The sequence below is a fragment of the Fundulus heteroclitus genome, unplaced genomic scaffold, assembly GCF_011125445.2.
Source record: "Fundulus heteroclitus isolate FHET01 unplaced genomic scaffold, MU-UCD_Fhet_4.1 scaffold_57, whole genome shotgun sequence".
In the NCBI taxonomy this organism is placed as follows: domain Eukaryota; kingdom Metazoa; phylum Chordata; class Actinopteri; order Cyprinodontiformes; family Fundulidae; genus Fundulus; species Fundulus heteroclitus.
Window position 1 is genome coordinate 2,204,421 of NW_023397000.1, and position 15,350 is coordinate 2,219,770.

The 15,350-nt window shown below is 42.5% G+C and overlaps 1 protein-coding gene across 3 annotated transcripts in view; it reads left to right on the forward strand.

Moving 5' to 3' along the window:
- The first annotated feature begins 6,854 nt into the window (after positions 1-6,854).
- Positions 6,855-15,350, forward strand: part of bnc1 (basonuclin 1) — a 29,844-nt gene continuing 21,348 nt past the window's right edge. Inside the window, exons 1-2 of one of the 3 annotated variants that reach the window (XM_012853708.3) lie at positions 6,855-7,189; positions 13,997-14,099. In XM_012853708.3, the coding sequence (XP_012709162.2) occupies positions 7,181-7,189; positions 13,997-14,099 (112 nt within the window). In that variant the 5' untranslated portion in view covers positions 6,855-7,180. Of the gene's footprint in view, positions 7,190-9,109; positions 9,408-13,996; positions 14,100-15,350 lie in introns of those variants that run through there. The other 2 variants (XM_036133086.1, XM_036133085.1) reach the window with 2 other exon arrangements.

A 15,350-nucleotide genomic window follows, 5' to 3' on the forward strand; every position in this document is an offset into this window, starting at 1 on the left:
GATCCGTTGGATCTGGCGTCCATGGTGGTCCAGGGTGGGTGGAGGGGGTTCGGCCGGAGGGCACAAGGGACTGGACGTGACAGGTTTAATCTGGGATACGTGAAAGGTGGGATGCACACGGGAGTGAGATGGGAGACGAAGACGGACTGTAGTGGGACTGATCACAGAGACGATTTCATACGGGCCGGTGAATCGGGGAGACAACTTCCGGGAGGCTGCTCGAGAGGGAAGATCGCGGGTAGATAACCAGACTCGCTGACCAGGGTGGTATGTGGGGGCTGGAACCCGCCGCTGGTCAGCGAATCGACGGTTCTGTTCAGCGGTTTCCTGGAGGGCCTGAATGGTCTGAGTCCAAATCTGTTTGCAGCGGGTTATGTGTTCATGAACAGAGGGGACAGTGATCTGGTGGTTGTCGTCAGGGAGAAGTGGAGGTTGATAACCAAGGGAGATTTCGAAAGGAGAGTGACCCGTAGCAGTGGAAACATGGCTGTTATGGGCGTACTCGATCCAGGGGAGGTACTTATTCCACTCGGAGGGATTCTTGGAGGTGAGGCAACGCAGGGCGGTCTCCAGCTCCTGGTTCATCCTCTCTGTCTGACCGTTGGTCTGGGGATGGTACCCTGAGGTCAGAGTATACCGGGCTCCAAGGGCCACGGCAAACTCCTTCCACACCCGAGATATGAATTGGGGACCACGGTCAGACAGGATCTCACGAGGTATACCATGGAGCCGGAAGACATGTTTTACCAGGAGCTGGGCCGTGAGGAGAGCGGAGGGAAGCTTGCGAAGTGGAATGAGATGACAGGCCTTGGAGAAGCGGTCGACTACAGTGAGTATGACAGTCATGCCTTGGGAGGAAGGTAGTCCGGTGACAAAGTCTAGGGCAATGTGTGACCAGGGACGTTCAGGAACTGGTAAGGGTTGAAGAAGGCCGGCTGGTGGTCTATTGGATGGCTTGTTTTGTGCACAAACTGGGCATGAGAGGACAAACTGTTTCACGTCTTGGAACATGGTGGGCCACCAGAAACTACGGGCCAGGAGGGTCTGGGTTCGATGAATTCCTGGGTGTGCTGAGAATTTTTCTGCGTGGGCCCACTGGATGACTTGTGATCTGACGGAGGATGGTACGTAGGAGCGATTGGGTGGGCCGGTTCCTGGATCTGGATCTGAAGGCAGGGCACGGGCGATGAGGTCCTGTACCTCCCACTGGAGAGCACCAAGCACGCAGGAGGGAGGTAGAATTGTGGCAGGTACGTCCTCGGAGTCAGGGGTGGAGTGCAGTCTAGACAGGGCGTCGGGCTTCAAGTTCTTAGAACCAGGACGGTAAGAGATGGTGAGGTTGAAACGTGAGAAGAAGAGGGACCAACGGGCTTGGCGGGGGTTTAACCTTCTGGCTGTCTGGATGTATTCCAAATTCTTTTGGTCAGTCCAGATGAGGACGGGCTGCTCGGACCCCTCCAGCCAGTGGCGCCACTCCTCCAGGGCGAGCTTGATGGCTAGTAACTCTCTGTCTCCGACGTCGTAATTTCTCTCCGCCGGAGACAAACGCCTGGAGAAGAAAGCACATGGATGGAGCTTCTGGTCTTGGTCGGACACCTGGGATAAGACGGCCCCAACACCAGTGTCAGAGGCGTCAATCTCGACAATGTATTGTTTAGTGGGGTCTGGGTAGATGAGAATGGGTGCCTGAGAGAATCTGTTCTTGAGATCGACAAACGCAGAGTGGGCCTCGGGAGTCCAGATGAAAGGTGACTTGACTGAGGTGAGTGCGTGAAGGGGGGCGGCGATCTGACTATAACCTCGAATGAACCGTCTGTAGAAATTGGCGAAGCCGAGGAAACGCTGGAGTTCCTTCCTGGATTCAGGTTTGGGCCAGTCGAGGACGGCGCGGATCTTCTCAGGGTCAGACCGCACTTGTCCCCCTTCCAAAATTAATCCCAGAAAGGTAACAGATGATTTATGAAATTCGCATTTTTCTGCTTTCACGAAGAGCCTGTTTTCGAGGAGTCGCTGGAGAACAAGACGAACATGTTTATAATGCTCGGATGGGTCACGGGAGTAGATCAAAATGTCATCCAGGTAGACGAACACAAAAACGTTGAGAAAGTCGCGTAAGACATCATTCACCAGTGCTTGGAAGACAGCTGGGGCATTGCACAAACCGAATGGCATAACTTGATACTCGAAGTGTCCTAAAGGGGTCTTGAAGGCTGTCTTCCATTCGTCTCCCCGGCGGATCCGCACCAGGTGGTAAGCGTTACGCAAGTCCAGCTTAGTGAAAATAGTGGCTGACTGAACAGGTTCTAGCGCAGAAGAAAGGAGCGGGAGAGGATACTTGTTCTTAATGGTGATGGCGTTTAACCCCCGGTAATCAATACAAGGTCGGAGAGAACCATCCCTCTTTCCTACGAAAAAGAACCCTGCCCCGAGGGGTGAAGAGGAAGTGCGAATAAGCCCTGCGGCTAAGGATTCCTTTATATACTTCTCAAGCGCCTGACGTTCACTCTGGGAAATATTATACAGGCGGCTAGTAGGTAGTGGGGCACCAGGTAACAGATCAATTGCACAGTCGTACGGGCGGTGTGGAGGAAGGGAACTGGCTTGTTCTTTACTAAAAACTTGCCCTAGGTCATGGTATTGTCGTGGCACTAACTTTAACACATCGGGGTCCATCTGAGCGTTGGGCTGGGTGGAGGTTGGGGACGATGGAACAGCCGACTGTAAACAATTGGCATGGCAGCTGGGTGACCAGGTAACCACCATCCGGTCCACCCAATTAATTTGTGGATTATGATGCTGTAACCAAGGAAAACCTAAGACTATAGGGGCTTGTTTAACTGGAAAAACTAGGAAAGTAATACGTTCACGATGATTTCCAGAAACCACGAGTTCCAAGGGAGTAGTTCTATGAGTGATTCATGAGAGAATTCCACCATCTAGGGCAGAAACCTGAAGGGGGAAACTTAATGGAACCGTCTCTATTTTGGCCTGCAGCACAAAAGATCGATCAATCAAATTGAAATCACAGCCAGAATCTATCAACGCAGATAGTTTAAATGTGTCTCGGCCTGAGACAACAACAGCGGATAAACACAGGCGCGGAGGGGACGAAGGAGATGACTTGTCTTGATCCGCCGGTTTCTCCTCTACAACCGACGGATCTGATCTTTTGGCCGAATGGGACAATCCTTAATGAAATGATCGGGAGAAGCGCAATAAATGCAGAGCCGAGAGCTCATACGCTGCTGTCTCTCTTCGGGGGTGAGTCTAATGCGGCCCAGCTGCATGGGCTCTGGTGGAGAGGGAGGTGCTACAGCGAGTCTGGCTGGGGTCCGCTCGATTGGCCGCTCGATGGGAGCCGGCCGGAAAGCTGGCGGCCGTTCAGAGCGGCTCTTACCCCGTGCACGTAAACGGTTGTCTAACCGTACTGCCAACGCTATAACTTCATTTAATGAGTTGGGCCGTTCAATGCGCGCCAGCTCATCCTTTAGGGACTCATCTAAGGACTGTAAAAAGACGGAAATTAGGGCGCGCTGTTCCCATCCAGCCGCCGCCGCCACAGTACGAAACTCAATTGCGTAATCGGCTACTCGTCTGCCTCGCTGACGTAAGGTGAGTAACCGCTGGGAGTCCTGAGCTTCGTCTGATTCGGCTGCAAAAACTGTCTTGAACTCGGTGATGAATTCACTAAAAGTGCAGCCGAACTGTTCACAGTTAGGGAAGCGGGCTTCTGCCCACCTCAGTGCTCGGCCCGTGAGAAGACGCAAAACATAAGAGATCTTAGAATGATCTTGGGCAAAAATATGGGGGGATCTGTTAAACACTAGGGAACACTGGAAAAGAAAACCGCCGCAGTCCCCGATCTCCCCGGAGTACTTCTCCGGAGACGGGGAGGAGGTTTCAGTAACCGGCGCGGATGTATCCGCTGACGTAGGCTGGGGGGATGGACTTGGAGACGCGGAAGCGGCGGGCTGCATGCTAGCGCTGACCATACTTGCTAGCTGGTTCATCTGGGCGGCTATTCCCTGCAGCTGTTCTCGTAAGCCAACTACCGAAACTTCCAAACCCCGAATCTGATCCTGTTGCGCTGTAATGGTTCGCCCGAGTGTATCTGTGGGATTTGTTTGGCCAGAGTGTTCTTCTGTCATGTTTGGCTTTATATGTTTTGCCCACATGCAGAATACACTCGGGAATACAGGTTGATAGGTAAATGGGTTTATTGAAGTCAATACTCGTGAGCGGATTGTTCAGCAGGATGAATCTCGGGCTGGGACCAGGAGGACGGGAAGCCGGTGTGTTCTAAAAGACGAGAGGATCTGTTATCTTCGGCAGAGGTAACTGGGAGGATGCTGCTGGACGTGGACGTAAGCTTACCACATGGTGGAGGACCCAGGCCGGGGAGGTGGCGACTTGAACTAGGTGTGGAGCTGATGATGGGACCACAGGTGTCCGGAGAAAATGGCGGGTGGATGCGGAAGCGGGTCCGAGCAGCACCGTAAATTCCAGGAATCCAGATCAGCGGGAGGAACCAGTTGCTTGCCTGGAGATGGCTGGGTTCTTGGGTTGTCCGGAGGAAACGAGAGGAGACCACGAGGTGAGCAACAGATGGGATGACCGATGGATCTTGACAGTTGTCAACACGGGAGATGATCGTCCGGATGCAAAGGTGGAACCTGGGAGACACAAAGGTAGGAGCTCTTAGTCGCAGATAAGGTTAACAAGGCTAGAGATCCGAAGCTGGCTTTCATACCACGACGGTAACACTCTGGCATCCTCCCGCTGTCTGAGCACAGTTCTTATAGTGCTGTCTAGTGCTGCTCAACAGCCCGCAGGTGTGTGGGCTCCGCCCACCCGTCAACCACGAACACCTGTGGAGAAAACTAGCAGAACCATCACCAGGCTGCACAGCCCTGCTGACAAGGTTCTGACACCTTGTGGATAGAAATAACCCCAGCACCAGGTGTGATTAGCAGATATAAGCAGATGTGGCACCATCTAGAAACAGTATCACAGAACTATCATATTGCTAGTTGCTTTATTAATAAATCAAAGTTAAATAATGCCAGACCGAGCCTGACCCTCTGAATACATTGCAGTAAAGCGGCTGCTCGGCTTTATGGAAGACCAACTGTTATTAATTAAATAAACAGTTCTAACAGCAACTGTAAGATTCTCATATCAGAACATTTACTCACATTATTCAGCTCTGAGCAATTGGCAGGTTCAGCATCCACTTCAGTGAACACCACCATACTGTATTCCCAGCAACATTCCAGTCTTTTCCCTCTTGGAATCGTATTTATTTATTATGAGTTGTTTTAACTAAATCTTGAAACATTCTTCATAGTTTCCTTTGGAGATGCTAATAGCTGTTAGCCACTTCCATGTTTTAATCCATGCTGCGCATGCACAGGGTTGTACTTCCTCTGTTATTAAAAATAAACATGAAATGTTTTATTTACTAACAAATTGAGCAAAAACAAAGCATAAAACATTACATAACTAATACGACAGTAGGATGTGATAATCTTTATAAAAACTTTGTATGCAATGAGAGTAAGCTACTAACGTATATATTAAAAAAAAGTCAAATAACGTGGCTATGCATCTTTAAGGTGCAGTTTCCTCCACCTGTCACTGCTGGAGCAATCCTTGTCACAACAACAGCAAAGCTTTGTATCCTGCAGTTTAGTTTGTTAAGTTTAAAGTGAAGACAATGGCATTAAATTCAAATTGTAGCTGAGCTGTGTTCCTGGACACCCATACACATACCAAATGCTCGCCCTTAAAAACTGCAGTATACATTATTATTAACACCCAAACAGAGCTGTTTGTTGAGCTGTGCTCACTTCAAGTTTGTCAGGTGAAAGCTTCATTCAGTTTAAGGTTCTCAATAAATTCAGTTTAACTCATGAACATGTTTATGCACAACACTGCCACCCACAATACAAAAAAATGCTGTTCAGTAATCACTTTGAAAGCACAATAAAGGCCCTGTTCCTAACAGGTGACATACGTCCTGCCACTGCACAACCCAAATACTGTCTCTTTCCACCTTTAATTGCTTTGTTCTTAGTGTTACTTTATGTGACATAAACGCACAGGTTATGATAGGATGTCATCATTTAACAATCTGCTCTGTGATATATTCCACAATCATTCATTACAGATTTCTTTCCATTGTCCAACAAACAATTCTATTGTTGCAATGGATAAAAAATGTGTAAGATTTATTGAGGTTTTAGCCAATTACTGTTTTGTACCTATTTTTGTATTTCATAATTTCGAAAATTAAACAAGATATAGTACATATATTCCTAAAGATAACAGTGTTTGTAATGTGTGAAGTCTCCCTCTTCCTGAGAAATACCCAGCACAGACACCTACACATTCCTGACGGCACAAGGCATAACTTGTTATGGAGGCTCTTCACAGCGTTGTGTTAAGGTGAATGCAGGCACACACACAATGGACTGTGTGCATCAAGAGGGGCAGCGTTGATTTAGGGCATTACTCAGACAGAGAAGGAGAGAAGGGGGGAAAGGGAGAGTCTCCCCTGGCTGCATTAGGAGAGCCTCCAGCCTTTGTGATTCCTTTTGATCAAATCTCTGTGAAAGATGAGTGTCATGCCCTCTTCCAGCCAGCTGTGAGGAGACTGCCCTGTGACTCGAAGGGGGTAGATATGTCTGAGTCTGTGTGCGTGAAAGGACACACACACACACACACACATTTGTGTGTACGAATGTGTGTGTTTCCTGTGTAGACTAGAGAGGGGGCAGGCAGTTCCTAAGGTGAGAATGCTGAGTGGGAGGATCTCAGGATCTCATTCCAATCCCTGTGCCCAGTTTCAATAAACACTCACACACTGAACATCTTGAGTAGTTTAGAAGGAGTCCACTGCAACATTAGGGGCAAAAAATTCAGAGAAGGCGCATGTGCACTTGCATCTGTACACCCAAAATAACGCATAGTGACTTTTCTTCTTTTGATTGCTCATAGCTATGTAAGAGGGTGTGTTCTTATGAGAGAAGAGCACATGTTTGTCTGTTGCTGAAGGAGCCACTACTGGGACATATAGCTCTTTTGCTTTGGTACTTGTGTGAACAAGAGAGTTGTTTCGTGGAAATCTCAGAGAATGGCAAACTCTGCTATATCCTCGGAAACATCCCACTAAGTGACAATGGCCGAGGTAAGAAACAGACTATTTTCACTTCCTTTCTCTGTCAGCTCTGACACTTCTTAGTATGCCGGTACACTTGACTGCGGTTTGCTTGACAAATCCAATCAAGGCTAAGTTTAATACATTAACAGTAATCAGAAAAAGAAAAGATGCTTAATGTAGTCTGGATGTATTTTAGGGGAAAGTTAGTCATTTCTCACTTGATGATTTTATATCTGTCCGTGATCTAGATGAGGTAATACTACTGGGGATTATTCTGACATGTCAGAATACTCAGTTTAAAGAAAAACATTAATTATTAAAAAAAACTTTTCTTGCATCACCTTTTAATATCTGATGTTTTCCTGAATATGACTAGAAAAAAAAACAATAGTCATATTAATGTTAAAAGAAGGAACCATCTAGTGGATGCAGCTGACATTAAGGAGTTTTTAAAAAGTTCTTAAGATGCTCACATCTGTATGCATTGGATTTCATCACATGTTTTAATTTTAGACTTCATAAGTGTACAACAAAGTAAGATCAATAACTATGTGCAGATTGGCTATATGTTTTCCAAGTTTCTAAAAAAAAAAACTTTTAGGTAACCAAAAATGAGAGAAAAACAGGTCTTGTTGTCTTTCTTTTTGCCAGTGAATTTAATCTTCTCTCCATACAAACTGTTTTCCTTTTACATTCATTGATTTACTAAATATGCAATGTATAATTTTGTAGTTATGTATTTCCTGTTTTATTGTGAACATCAGTTTAAGTCAGTGTTTAAAAGCTCATCACTAAGAAAGCCTCATTTTGTTATAAAAGGGAGTGTAACACACACACACACACACACACACACACACACACACACTTCCTACCTGGGTATGTTCCTTATCCGGCTGATTGTCAGTCACTCTGCACACAGTTTGGGAAGCAGAGCTCCTTGACCTTCTATTGCCTTCTGGACACTGAGGGCAGCCTATTGGAATGCATTTGAAACATGTTTGCACACATAATATAACAAATATCTGAGTTGTCTGTATCACAGTGAAACACTACATATGTTCATGTGTTTTAAAGTAGCAATGTTTGATGTACTGTCAGATTAGAGCATACCAGGACAAAAAAATCTAAATAAACTGAATATGACTAGGTAACAAACTGTTGGAATGACAGATTTATTAGGAAACAGCTGGGAATAAAAACTGAAAAAAAGTTTTCAATCTCTGACTTCTCTCTCAATACATTGAATTTGTCAATTACAAATTTAAAATGTAAAAATTGAAGTTCCAGGCATACTTCCTTTTTACCTAATTTTGTTTATGAAAGTGTTCATATTACATTTTCAACATCTCAGATGAAAATGAAGAAATACTGAAGAGTTTCCAAAAATACTTTCTGTTCACCACGTTGCCCTTTGCACTTTGTTGAATGAGAGTCTATTATTCCACAGATTTACACAATGTTTACATAATTTTGTGTGTGTGTGTGTGTGTGTGTGTGTGTGTGTGTGTGTGTGTGCGTGTGTAAGACAAAGTAAGTGATGTGATTACAACTGCCTTCCATATTTTATTACTGCTGTGATCTCTCTCTCTCTTACACACACATACACACACACACACACACACACACACACACACACACACACACGCACGTAAATGGGGATAGGATTAAAACTTCCTAATTTGTTGGTTGTCTTGGTGTGGATGTGCGGTGGCTGATATCAACTGTAAACTCCATCAGCAACATTTGCTTAATGATAGTTTGCCTTTTGAACAGAAGAGGGGCAGGGAGGGTATTTGCTCCATACTTTTACCCCCGTGAGCATCTCCTTGAGCTGTGCTCTGCCTACCCTGTCCTTACACTTACCATGTAACACCCCAAAACCCACATATACTACACTGTGCGTAGTATTCGTTGCATCTGCTCTGCGCTGCCACCAAAAGGCTTGTAAGGATGTGTCAGCCAGATGTGACAAGATATTCAAGAGGCAGGCGAGGAGAGAGGGAGATCTGATATTAATCAGAGCATAGCTGGAAGCCAAACTCTCTCAGACTCAGTGTACTAACATGTTCCCCTCATTTACTCTTTCTCTGAGCCAAACACTCCCTCTGCGTGCCTAACAGCAACCAACCAACCCTGGAAAGCCATCCAAATTTTGGTTTGCCTTCTTCCAACTTCACGCTCATGTCTTTGTCTCTTTAAAACTTATTTTTGTGAAGAGGCTAGCTTTTTTCTCATGGATCGTCAGGTAAATCTGTGCTGTCTTTTGCCTGTTTGAGATTTGGAACATCTAAGGATTTATTTGTGCATGTTGGCTTGTGATTGACTACAGGAGGAGTTTTAAATGATGGATTTTCCCATGTTGTCTTTAGGCTGTATGATCTCTTAACAGGTATTAACACAGCCTGTCACTGCATGCTATTTTCCAGATTTTTACTGGCTTTTTCTTCTTTTATTTTGTATTTCACTTTTCTGTTTACTACCATCATATTATTAAATAAACTTTTCTCTCATTTCTTTCAAGTAGTTTTAATGCAGGTTAGGGAAAGGCAGGCTTAATGACCTTATGCGTATATAAATTTAAATGTTTGCAATGAGATTGAACAATATTAGAGCTCATCTGCCTTTTCATTTCTTACTGTGTCCTTAGTATGCCTTTACTGTGACAAACGTTTTTTTTTTTTAAATACAGGCGTAACCTCACTTTAGCTGTATACAAATAAATAAATACCATTTCCAGTGAGGTAATTATATTTATCATTTAAAGAATCATATTAATGTTTTCTAGTTTGATAACTAGGATTAATTTAGAAATGGATGTACTGGACTTGAAATCTGTCTGTATGATTTTACTGAAGTTATTTGTTTTTTGGTAAAGTATCTTGAAATTATATGTATATTGGTATTATGTAAATAAACTGAATTGAACTGAGTTTATGAATGTTTTTCAGTTCATCACCTCATTTTGTTGTTATGCAATGGCATAAAATATAGAAAACTTTCCTCCACAAAATCCAAATACCATGGCCTCAAGGGCGGACCGTGGCTTAGTGAGAAGGGAAGTTGTCTTTAAATTTGAAAGTTACAGGCTTGATACCAGCTTCATCTTGTCACATGTCAATGTGCCCCTAGGAAAAACACTTAACCCCAAGTTGCCTGCTTATCTGCGTATCGATGTATGAATGTGTGTTAGTGAGTGTGATTCGGTGACAGTGGGTCTGATGCAAATGCTTTAAGTGGTCAGGATGACAAGGAAAGCATTATATAATTTTGGTTCATTTATTTTATGGAAGTAATAACATAATGTTTTGAGTCAGACTAAAAACTTTCACATTTAAACAAAACTGCAAGGCTTATATTTTAAGTTCTATTATAATCATTACTATTATCATTCCTGTTACTATTTTATATGTTTGACTTGAGTCATTCTAATAAGTTGCAAGAAGAATTTTGAAGGAGTCCAATGCGTTTGGTTATGGATTAGCACATTTTAATGGTCTCAATATAGTCTAAGAATAGACTTCAGAACATTTTATTTCAACAATCACAACAATTTGTTACTAATTTGTCAGTATGCAATCTCCTGTACAAGTAATAAGTTATTTTTTTGCAATTCTAACTATTTCATATTTTGTTGTGTCAAACTAATGTAAATGTATTTAAATTCTTTAACTGTTCAAAATTTAATACTAACTTTTTGTATCACTTAGTTGAATATAATTAAATTTTCCTACTAAGTATTTAATTGCCAATTGATTCACAGTAAACACCTGCGTTTTCCTTTTCCTCTCAACTGCCGTTTGTCTTATTATAATTTCTTCTTTGGCACCATCACTTCTGTTTCCCACAGTGAGAAAGGTAGTGTGAAGATGCTGCTTATTGATTAGCTTTCCACCACATTAGGCCCACAAGTTCCTGTTCGTTCGCTAACATTCTCTGTCCAAGTAGCTGTTTACTTCCCTTTACTCTCCAAAGCTGTTTACAAAGAGCACAGTAAGACCCTTAGATTGTAAGCTATCAACCAGAGGTGGGTCATGAACATGTGAGCACTTTTTATGGCATGCATGCCTACCTTTTTCCACCTTTGACAGTTATTCATTATTAACCATGGTCTCTAGCTATCCATCTGTCCATCCTACACAACATGACCTGTGTGCAGTCTTACAAAAAGGAAGCTTTTGCCTGCAACTGACAGCTTCAAGATTAGCAGAATTAAAACTGACATAAAACATGGATACATTTCCCTCTTCTGTAATCTGACAATGCATTAAAAAACTTGCCATGAAGAAACTATCGAGTTAAAGACATTCTACAAAGTCAAGGCTGTAACGCTTCATAACATTTTATTTTATTTCTCCACATGTTTAAAATAGAGTATCAGTCATAAGACTTTTCAGTGGCTACACACAAACGCAAACACACAGACACACATTCTTGTTTAAGGTCAATAGTGAGGACTGTGCCTTGTCTTCCAAAGACTTCCATTCATCTTCAAGCCTTTCTATGGCCTAACCCTGACCCTAACCCCAACCATTACTGGTTTATGCCTACCTAATTGACACCATAGTGCTTAACCCAACCCTTAGACCAGAATAAAAGTGAGAACCAACAAAAGGTCCTCACACTACATCAAATTCCTCACGTTACTAGTAAAATTAGCAAAATGTTCTCAACACACACACACACACACACACACACACACACACACACACACACACACACACACTCACACACATTTCAATCCCATTTTCATTTCCAAAAAGTGATACTTAGCTCAACTCTATGCTGAACCTATAATATTTTTTTATTTCTATTTTTCTTTTTTTAATTTTTTTCCATCAATTATCAGAGATTTAATTTTGACAGTGATTATTTGACAAACAATTCATTGACATGTCAGTGAGTGGTAGTACTGTTGATCAGAGACATTTGTTGGTGAAGATTCTCAGTCATCCAGGTCATGAGCAATCCAAAAAAAGGTTAAAAAATAAAACAACTGGACTTCTATTCTGAAGCTGAAGACGTTTCGCTTCCCATCCAGGAAGCTTTCTCGATTCAAATTATCTGGAGTAGTGTGGAGTTCCAAGCTTTATAGACCTGCTGGCGAGGCCTTGTTAAATTTGCATGTATGGCAATCATTTTCTAGTGAATCTACATGCGAATGTAGATTTACTGAGGGAATAGGGGGTGGGTTGCTGATGTACCTTAGTGATGTAAAGAAAGCAGCACCATTAGCTTTGGCATTGAGAGTGCTGAAGGACCTGAATCATTTTCTGCAATTAGTCTTCTTGTCATTGGCTTCATTGATGCATACCAACAGCTATGGCTTTGATGTGACAACGGCAAAGAGAAAAAGACGGGGCAGGGCATTCGCTGCCATACAGTATCCCTGTCTTCATCTTCTTTACTTCTTATTTGTCTCCCTCTCAGGAACTCATGAAATGAATTACTAATTAAGACAAAACAAGAGCAAGGACACTGAATTATAATCCGTGTGTGTGTGTGTGTGTGTGTGTGTGTGTGTGTGTGTGTGTGTGTGTGTGTGTGTGTGTGTGTGTGTGTGTGTGTGTGTGCAGTGCAGCTCACCTGATTGAGATGTATCTTGGGGAGCAGAGGAAAGGTGTGTGTGCACTTACAGTGGGATGAGATTAGTGTAATTGGGCTGTGTTGGGTCTGGCTGCTCTGTAATGATGGGATTAAGCGTCTGAGATATGAGCAAATGTGTTTTTACACCTCACCAGTTGTATGAAGAAACCTTGGTTTTCCAATTCAGACACAGAAACTGATCGAAAAAAAAAGCAATGCCAGAGGACGTCTCATGACTGAAAGTTACTTGTGTATCAAAGCCAGGAAGCTGCCACCAACTTCATCCCTGGGCAGTTTGATTCATACTAATGACGAGAGGTTAGTGCAAGGTGAACTCATGTGGCTCAGAATTACAAGAACATCCCCAGCTTCAATCATAGAACCAAGTGACTAAATAAAGAGGCGGAGGCTACCAACCAATCCACCCACACCTTATTCATTGTCTGCCTGGGAAGAGAGATCGAGCAAGAAGCTAAGCATGCTGCTCATGTATACTAAAACTCAACTGATCATCTATTATAGATGCAGCGGGAGAGAGGTGCTGGAGTACAGCCATCCCAAGGTTTTCAGGATGTACCAATAAGAACAGCACCTTTGATCATAAATCTGATGATGCTTTCTCTGCTCCTAGTCTTGTTTCTCTAAGGCAGAAACAAAATATGTTCTTCTGTAATTGCATCTGAATGCACCTCTGCTCAACACAAAGGAATTATTGTTGATGTGTATATCTCACCAATAATCCTGTTTATTCTGACCACTTAGCTTTCCTGGAATAACTTCCTGAAATATTTGCACTTATCAAAAAATAGATTGGCAGACAGGTTTAAAGCCAATATGCCATGAGCTATATATATAAGATAAGATAGTCTTTATTGATCTCACAATGGAGAAATTCACTCTAACATATATGTTAGAGTGCTCAGGGTTTTATGTCTTGTTGCCACAGAGAGGACATGTTCTATAGTAAATCAGTCATCTTCTGCTCCCAAGAAACTAAATAACTTCAAGCATTTATGTCCTTTGGAAATCTCACAATTGTAAATTTTTCATGTCATCATTTCAGTCAAAAACACATCTACGATGCTATTATATTTCCATCCTCCATCTTTATATGTTTGCCCTCTGGATTAACAGAAAAAAATCATTTCTATAAAAAAGTGATAATCAAGTACTTATTCTTGAACAAAAGAAACTGAGCCAACAGAATTTTTTGTTTCCTCTTTAAATTTCTGTCATTTTCATAATTTACAGGCCATCTGTTGTACCTTGGTGAACTGTAACTGTGACAGCTTTGAGCCCGGGAAGCTGAAAAGGAGGCAGTGTGAAAAATGCAAACATGGCTGGGTAGCACACGGTAAGACCTGGAACAACAGTTTTACCATAGAAACACACACACATTAAAGACATAAATAAATTTAGAATACATGTTTTGAAAGCTTTTGAGGTCTGCCTTTAAAAGGTGAAGGATGAATGGGAATTAGCTTTTCTATTGTTCACTGTTTCTGTCAGTAGCTATGTTTACATGCACAAAATTCTTTAATTGGATGGAAATGTATTTCGGATTGAAAAAAAAAAAAAAATCAAATACAACGTTTTTATGGCCACGCAATTAATTAATCCAATCATAATGTGCATTTACATGCACCAGGCTTTAGCTTGAAGACAAGCCCTGTGACATGCTCAAGGTCCTCAAATTCCCCTAAAAACCACAAAAGTTGTACCTTAGAAAATGTTTATGTTTTAAAACAAACAGAAAACAACTACATATACAAACAAACACACAAGGGACAAAACAAAGGGAACACTTGGAGTTACATTGTGTTGTTTAAGTATTCCCTTTATTTTTTTGAGCTAGCTAGCTAGCTAGCTAGCTAGCTAGATAGATAGATAGATAGATAGATAGATAGATAGATAGATAGATAGATAGATAGATAGATAGATAGATAGATAGATAGATGCAAAAAGATTTTTTTGATATTTTTTGGGACTGTTTGTAATTCAATGGACACAACATCGGAAGGTAGAAAAGAAAGAAAGGAAGAGAAAGGGGTGAGACAAAATGTTAAAAGGAAGAAAAGGTGACAAAAAAGAGTAGACGAAAAAGAGAGTACAAGATAACATCCTTTGAGTCTGTTTCTACACCTGCAGAGAGATATATAAAATTAACAGCAAAACCAACCAATAAGGTATTACAGGTACAAACAACCAACGCCTTGTTAACATCAGTGAAAATATGTAGTATTATTTAATATTAATACTAATACTAAACATTAAGATGTTTAAAGTGACAGCCAAAGCTAATGATAGGATAGGGTTTTCTCTGTATAAAATATGTAAGCACCTGGATCCAAGCACCCGTAGGTGTTTGCAAGAGTGCATTTGTATATGTAAGGTTTATCCATAACAAAAATGATCAATAATGGTTGTGGGGAGCCAAAGACCCACCCTCAGAGCGCCAAGGCAGGACACCAGACACCCAAGATGAGCCCAAGATGAACCAACACAGCGATAGCTGTCTCCCCCATCCCATAAAGGAGCAGAGGAGAGCCCCAGGACCCCCCCCCCCCCACACACACACACACACACATCCCCCCAAAAAATTCAC